At 39.6% G+C, this 8,590-nt stretch overlaps 1 protein-coding gene across 1 annotated transcript in view; it reads right to left on the reverse strand.

The window, feature by feature from the left end:
* LOC109486650 (polycystic kidney disease protein 1-like 2) overlaps positions 1–8,590 on the reverse strand; it is a 32,040-nt gene that overhangs the window by 15,445 nt on the left and 8,005 nt on the right. Inside the window, exons 4-10 of the mRNA XM_019790504.1 lie at positions 6,048–6,167; positions 5,203–5,304; positions 4,770–5,045; positions 4,100–4,222; positions 3,630–3,731; positions 3,108–3,383; positions 2,541–2,651 (exon numbers count right to left, since the gene is read on the reverse strand). Of these exons, the coding sequence (XP_019646063.1) occupies positions 2,541–2,651; positions 3,108–3,383; positions 3,630–3,731; positions 4,100–4,222; positions 4,770–5,045; positions 5,203–5,304; positions 6,048–6,167 (1,110 nt within the window). The remainder of the gene's footprint in view (positions 1–2,540; positions 2,652–3,107; positions 3,384–3,629; positions 3,732–4,099; positions 4,223–4,769; positions 5,046–5,202; positions 5,305–6,047; positions 6,168–8,590) is intronic.

The following is an 8,590-nucleotide window of genomic DNA, read 5'->3' on the forward strand; positions in this document are numbered from 1 at the left end:
CAAACATGTTATCCTCTACCAGCCTACTTAACAGCTAACAGCCTTCATTCCTCTTGAGTTTTTCTGTTTTAATCAAAATCTCTTACAAAATATATTGTTTGCAGTTCTCAAAGAGACACAAACCACAAACTAGAAAGGCCGACATTTGCTTGAGAGCAAATGCAGCAGATGGCTTCACCACATCCCCCATACCGAAAATGGATCTATCCTACGATGGCTGCCAATAGTCTACACCCCCATGCAGCAATGGAACCTTCCAATGCCGGAAATAGCCAAAAAGCCCTATTTTACATAACTTTAAAGTGGTGTATGTCAAAATCGTGAATGACATTCTTTGAACATCTGTTCAAGGTATCCCCATACCAAATTTCAGGTCATTCGGATTTAATATTAGGGCATAGGAGCCAAAAATGTACATTTTTGGTCCGAAAATAGCAAAAAAGCCCTATTTTACACAATTTTAAAGTAGTATATGTCAAAAGCGTTAATGGTATTCTTTGGACATGTGTCCAAGGTATCCACATACGGAATTTCAGGTCATTCAGATTTAATATTAGGGCACAGGAGACCAAAAATGTACATTTTTTGGTCCGAAAATAGCCAAAAAGCCTTATTTTTCCCAATTTTATAGTGGTATATGTCAAAAGTTTGAATGACTTTTTGTAGACATATGTCCAAGGTATCCCCATACCAAATTTCAGGTCATTTGGTTTTAGTACCTGGGAGCCAGATCTCAAAATGTATATTTTTTGCCTGAAAATGGCCAAAAAAACCAAATAAAACAATTTTTCAAAAAAATGAAAAAAACTCGTCAGGGTATTTGCCCACTCTACCTTCATGCCAAATTTCGTGTTATTTGGCCTGAAAATGGCAGAGATGAATCCATTTAAAGAAATGGCAGGAGAAGGAGGAGAAGGAGAAGAAACATGAGGGAACACAATATGTCTTCACCACTTTGTGGTGAAGCCATAATTATTTTAAAAATTACTCACAACATCTTACGTATCATTCTTTCTCTTACAATGCCAGTGAATGCCCCCGCTGGGTTTGTAATTTGAAAGGAGATTCTATCTTCAATAGAACAGCAGTGTTTCAAAAGCCTCCAATCTTTGATCACTATGTGCACATTTACAAAAGAGAGAAAATTTTACATAATACATTTTATTAGTCTTGATAAATCAGCGCAAAAATAAAATCAATGCCTCATGTATTATATTACCTTGTAAAAAGTGTCCAGATTGTCCAATGGTGGTTTTGGTGACAGTATGGTCAACATCTGTAGATGAGAATTCTCCATCCAATCCGAATTGTGCAGTTGGAGTTGACGGTCCGTTTGACATAAATATGGGCATCCCACTTGTCTGCTTGGTTCTTTCTGCAGTTGATAACATGAAAATTAGAACCAAATTCAATTATATCTATTTCTAGAGTTACGATACGCATATTCAACGATACCAACATTACAGCTGATATCAACAACATTACAAGCCTCAGTTGTGCAGTGCGAGTACGTCTAACCCTCGGAAGACGGGGAACAACAGACGATAAACGGGACAGTGAGTGAGTGAGACATTGGAACAGCAGTTTTCAGTGACCAAAACATCTGTAACAAGAATTCCGAGATTTCATACCTCCATGAAATATGGGCTTGATATGTAAATGTAAATTTCTTCTTTAATTATGCAAATGACCTTTGCATTAACATGATATATGCATCGTGATGTATGTTAACTTTTGATTAACTTACAGATGTCCCAAGTATGACATTCCCATCATTCACCATTAAGAAATCATAGAATTTTCGCATCAATTATGCAAATTAGGTCATCATTTACATAATTAGTATCTGTTGATGTTCCGCAGGTTACATACATTACATGTATGAAAGTAATATAATGTAAAACACTGTAATTATAGAATTCCCTCATTAATTATGCAAATAAAGTCCTCATTTGCATAGTTTGCATTTAATTATGTACATCTCTCTCTCAGCTACCTACACACCAAAAATTATGAAAATATGTTGTTCCTATCTGGACTTATTGGCTTTGAAAGTTTTTACCAGAAACTATCCTGCAGTTCCAGAACAAGCTGCTAGGGAGACCAAACTTACGCCACTTATTCCTGACAGGATAAGCTATCTGTCACTAAAAAAGTCAAGACCATAGCTTGTTTAGGACAAAAGATACAAAAACCGGAAGTTCTGCTGCAGTACCAAGGTCATCCACCAGGAGGCCCATACTTGACCATGACCTTTGTCTTTCCAAGACTTACCATCATACCAAATATCATCACAATCTATAAAGGCGTCCTGAAGTTATGCTGACTACAAAGTTGCGGAAACACACACAGACACACACACAGACAGACACACACACAGGCATACATACAGACAGACACGCCAAAAACAATACCTCCATTTTTCATGGAGGTAATAAATTGTTGATGTTAAATAGCAACATCATAGACTCCAATGCCTATAAAAAGTATACATTGCTTAATCATGGCTTCTCCAGTCTTTCAATGCTCAGGGAACTTACCGTCATCAGATGATTCCTCGTTCCTCGAAGTTGCAGGTTTGGTAGAAAGTCGGGTGGACATCCGACTTGTCCGCTGGGTCGTAGCAGCAGGCGTTGTGGTTGGTGTGGCGGCTGGCAGAGAAAAGGCTCAGGTTAACAGAATTTTTCAAAATCTTTCATGATGAGTTTTGCCAGTTACTGATAAAGACCACAATAAGAAGACATCCATAATATATCATTGATTTTTATATCATTTTTTATATTTCTTTTCTGAGGACAAATGTGGAATGATCATTACACTAAATCAACATGTTTCATCACAACGTTTAGGTTATACAAAACGTGTGCTGTGCTTGACTACAGAACAGTTCCTGTGAAAAAAATCCACCCTTTCAAAAGTACTAAGCTAAACTCTTCATCATTAAGTTAAACTTAAGAGTTCTCATTAAATGTTTTCTTGTATTATTTATCATGAACACAACAATGTCTAACTTTTTCAGTGACAGCAATGTTCTGGTATCGATAGTAAGTCGGACAAAGTCTATCTTTGGTTGCATAAACAATCAACAAAAGCTAAACTCTCCCTACCTGTGCGTGCCGGTATCACTGCCGCCTCGCTCTGTGACCTCCAACCACCTGGAGAGAACAGGGCCGTCAATCTGATGATGTAATCAGTTGCCGGTGTCAGTCCCTCCACCCGAAGCCATGTCTGACCCGTTCTCTGATTGACAGCTGTCGTCATGTCCAGCTCGGACACCACCACACGGTACCCCTGAAGGTCAGGGTCAGGGGATGGAGACCACGTGACCTTGAACCCTTCATCCGTGATGTCAGTTATGGTCAGTTCCATTGGTGGATCCACAGCTGCAAGGGACGGGATCAAAACAGGTGTTAAGAAATGTTTACTCTTAATTATATGTATAGATAGAGCACCAAATGTCATAATAACCTCATTATAACCTCATTACATTACAAAGATTACTAAATCCAGGTCCAGGTTGCAAAATTATGCAGCTGCTTCTTTTTTCTAATAAACAGAATTAAGGGATAAAGATTAATACATAATTTGTGAAAGACAATAACTGCGCATGCCACTGACGCAAACGATACCTTTATCACAAAGCTGTGTCTTCCACCCATCCAGACACCCAGCCGAGCAGACACCCGATACTGGGTCACAGTTCACGTCCCCGCCCAGGCAGTGGCCGCACTCTGTGAAACAAAGAACTCAGTATTAGCACAACAAGAGGTAATCCTATGTTCCTTTAGGCTTTAAAGATGTTCATTTCAAATGTACTAGTAGCTATTGCATTATTATTTAAAATTTTTAAAGCTGGTATCAAATTTGGGCTAACACAGAAAAGTGTTACAGTGTAGTCAGTTAGAAAAGTATACAATGCAATTTGATTTTAGAATAGGCTGCTAGTCATAATATTAATCATGACTTGATGTGGAGAAGACCTGAATAAAGTGTTCTATAATAATAGAATAAAGTTAAAGAAGAAGGCATTTGCCTATTCTTACTGTGTATATGTACGCCTGTGTTATAAACTACAATATTACAAAACAGCACATTTTACCACGACAGCCGTGGGCATCTTCCATCAGCACGAATCCCTGTTGACAGAAGCACCTGTAGCTCCCGGGGACGTTGGTGCAGATGTGGTCACACCGACCGTTCTCTATCGCACAGTTGTTAGGCTCTACAAAGACAACGGAGGCAACTTCAGGATCTGAAACACCTACAAATGTTACCTGTACAAAGTCTACAATTTAGTATTAGCATTATATTAATAATTACTTAATATTTTGTTCGGATAGAGTAGTGAAGATAAAGTTAACACATCCTTATTTTCAACGGCTTCTAGTGCAGCCCAAGATGACAAGCTTAAGTGCTGCAAATATAAAAAAAAAACAGCAGGAAGCAGCAGTGAATATGCATGCAATACGCATGGCATTCGTTGGAAGTGCGGCAAACATGCAACTGATGCGCGGAATTCATATCATATACATTTATGTATATTTGCATATTCATATACAAGTAGCTAGGGCCGAGACTTATTCCACCTCGGAGTCCTTTCTCATTTTGCAAAATATAGTTAATATAGTATGTAAATGTCTGGGCATGATCCTTCATAAATATCATTATTATAGCTTATAAATCAATCCAGCAAACTTCTACAAATGTTACTGTCACAAACATGTCCTTATTTTTGTTGCACCAGCTCATCAGAAGTATGCTGTCCTTACTTGTGGTTGCCTCTGTCGTTGTCGCGTTGCTCTGTGCCAAGCGACCATCGGACAGGACCGACACCGTCACCCTGATGATGTAATCAGTTGCCGGTGTCAGTCCCTCCACCCGAAGCCACGTCTGACCCGTTCTCTGATTGACAGCTGTCGTCATGTCCAGCTCGGACACCACCACACGGTACCCCTGAAGGTCAGGGTCAGGGACAGGAGACCACGTGACCTTGAACCCTTCATCCGTGATGTCAGTTATGGCCAGTTCCATTGGTGGATCCACAGCTGTGGAGGGCAATATTCAAGATGAGACATTCAAGATGAGAAATAGGAGCGATGCTTTCATCTGCTGATTACAATACCATCATGACTTTATTATTAAGATACATGCCCTCAAGGACAAGGTCTTCAATCAAAGCTAAATGACAAAACCACAACACACTTTCGTTGCAATGCTGTGTCTTCCACCCATCCAGACACCCAGCAGAGCAGACACCCGATACCGGTTCACAGTTCACGCCCCCGCCCTGGCAGTGGCCGCACTCTGAAACACAAACAACATGAGATCAACACAGTAATAAAGGTAGATAATCTATTCCATTCCTTTAGCTGTATTAAACTCATGCAATAATGAACACGTTTCAATTGCAACCTTCAATGTTTGGTGTTCTTTACATGATAAGGAGGCAATGTAGACTGGACAGGCTCTACTGTGACTGTTAAACCTTAAAGTTTGTAACATTTGGTGGCCTTCGTTGGAGGAAACTGTCGTAATATAATTAAAAGAAATCACATTGTCAATTAATCTACAAGTCACAGCATTTGGTATTTGCAGCCATGGTCTTCTAACATGTACATCAACATCCTTACATTACATCATCCTTTCGTCCTCCATTCACCACCTCTTAGGAGGAAGTTTCACGCTGAAAGCTTCTTTCCTAGAACAGCATCATTATGGAATAAGCTACCACGTGATTATTTCCCATATGGGTATAGCCTTAAACACTTCAAGTCTAAGGTCATCAAACATCTGTCCCCACAGGTTGTACAGTAACCCAAAGCATTTGAGTGGATCTCATGAGCCTTGTTTTTGTGTTGATCATGAACCATGAAGTAAATAAAAAAACAAGAACAAAGCCCAGAGAATAATTGGAATGTGTCAACCCAAGGAGAAGCATCTAAACCCTTAGAACCTGTTCAATAACCTGTTACTGTAATATAGACAAGTTTACAACACATCTAATAACAGTACTACATGTATGTGTAAGACTATCGTTACTGCCCTACCTTCACAGCCATGACCGTCCGCCATCAACACGAAGCCCTGCATGCATGAGCAGTTATAACTTCCTGGGACTTTGGTGCAGTTTTGGGCACACCCACCGTTGTCTGTTGCACATTCATTCTCTGCAAAGGGACAGTAGCAATCTTTAAAAAAAACGACATTATACGTTACACACCAATTTAATTTGTTGTTTCTCTGATTTTGTTCAGAAAAAATATGAAGCAAGTGGGCGAAATAAAAAAACAGGCCAAGGCACTCCATGATAGCTGGGAATGTTACGATATGAGTCATGAAGTGGCAACTAATTCAATCTGATGTTTCTCGGATTTTTTCAGAGAAACAAATACGAGGCGACAGGGTGAAATTTAAATAAAAAACATGTCAAGATATGATATGCCATGATAGCCGGAAATGTTACGATATGAACCATGAAGTCAACATACCAGGCTGGTTTATAATTAAGACAGTTACTGTAGATTTTGAACTTTTAATGAAAAGAAGTTGCATTGTTACATTGAAAAACTTTAACAACTAGGAAGGACTTTCTCCAACTGTTGGAGCCAAAACATGTCTATCATTGAGGATTTTGCAGTTGATTCAGAAGTTAAAATCTTTTTTTTAAATCAAAAACAAATGGACAGGCGAACCCAAGAAACAACAAATTCAATTTGTGTGTCCTAAGGGAAAAGATTTGGAACATTTTCCTGTTGTCAAAAGGAAATCAGCCACAACCATCTAGACATCCATACAACTACTTGCTCCCCCCCCCCACACACACACACCCATCCGGTTTTCTAGAGTTTTGAAGTTCTGAACTCAGCCAAGTACGGCTGGCAAATGCATGCAGTTCACACAAGCTCCATGCTTCAGTAGAAAGAGCCTAACCTCAGAGTGTAATAGAGTTTGGCAATCTAATACCTCAATGAAATGTTTAGTGCTTTAAAGTTTGTAAATATTATGCATGGTGATGACCAACTGTAAATGGCTCCATTGAATACATTTTAAAATACTGCTCATTAGCAAAATTCTCATGCAAAGTATTCACATGGCCCCTACCTGGTAACATGCAACACACTGGTAAAATCCTTATCAAATTGTCCTAAACATTGCAGTATTATGAGAGATGAAGAACGTAATGACGAGAGGTTCTCCACCACACTTCAATATGCCTGCTGTGCTCCAGGTGCTTTGTACAACTAAATACTACTATGGCGGCTCTTACTTCAGAGGGTAGGATCGGTGATGTTCTTTCTGTGTTTTGTTCACGTGTACTGTTACTCATTGGTGTACTCCGGTACTACTTGCCGTATTAGTATTCTGTCTGATGCTATAACGTTATAGGTTTGTGTAGAACTTCTTGTACCTTGCTATCATCCTGTCAAGATTATGGATGACTGTGCCATCTTCCTTGAGAGTTGTCATCTCACTCCTACCTAGGACTTGCTTTCTTCTGACAGACATTAGACCTCTGGAGGTTTCTAGTGCTTCTTACTGCTCCTTCTCGTTGTAGGCTGTAATCTCTTGTGCTATGTTCTTCCTTATGGACTTGCAGATTCATGTACATTATGTGTATTCACGGTTTTGTGCATTTGTTCCACCTCTCTATGGGGCGTTTTTCTCTTAGCTGCTTTGTTTCTTCATTAATTTTATACATCGAACAGGGAATGTTAGTGGCGTCGTGTGGTGTAGTGGTACATCACTGGACTATGAAACGGTAATGGTACATCACTGGACTATGAAACGGGGAGACCCGGGTTCGATTCCGGGTCGTACCCGAACAAGTCTGAACATGCGCCCCGGCGTTGTACCCTTGGGAAAGGTACTTTACACGACTTTCCTCACTTCACTCAGGTGAAAATGAGTACCTAGCTTCGGCTAGGGACGTCCCTCGGATAGGACGTTAAATGGAGGTCCCGTGTTTGGGAGAGCCACACCCCACGCACGTTGAAGAACCCACCGCACTTATCGAAAAGAGTAGGGGACCTTCCCGGTGTGAGTGGTACAAACCTTACAGTCTGGTCTCTGGGTTGACAGCTTTGAAAAGGTGATAGTCACCTGTTATGTCAATCTTTCCACAAAATGTGGTAAATCTTCATAAATATAAATAAATATAAATTCCAAAGTGTGGAAAATATCAGACTGACAGAGTGTAAACAGTATCTCACCTGTACAGTTGTGACCGTCTGCCATCAACACGAAGTCCGGTCTGCAGATACACCTGTGGCCATTTCGAGTGTGGATACACTCATGGGCACAGCCACCATTTGCTGTTCCACACTCATTATTGCTTACTGAAAGTACGGAGAATAGTTAGACATACATTTATTGTAACCAGCTGGTGAAATCTGTTCCATCCTCGAACAAAGAATCACAACAATACTTCAACTAACTCGAACAAAGAATCACAACAATACTTCAACTAACTAACTAACTAACTAACTAACTAACTAACTAACTAACTAACAAACTAACTAACCAACTAACTAACTATATATATATATATATATATATATATATATATATATATATATATATATATATATAC

Source organism: Branchiostoma belcheri, unplaced genomic scaffold, assembly GCF_001625305.1.
Source record: "Branchiostoma belcheri isolate BF01 breed outbred unplaced genomic scaffold, Haploidv18h27 scaffold82, whole genome shotgun sequence".
Lineage (NCBI taxonomy): Eukaryota > Metazoa > Chordata > Leptocardii > Amphioxiformes > Branchiostomatidae > Branchiostoma > Branchiostoma belcheri.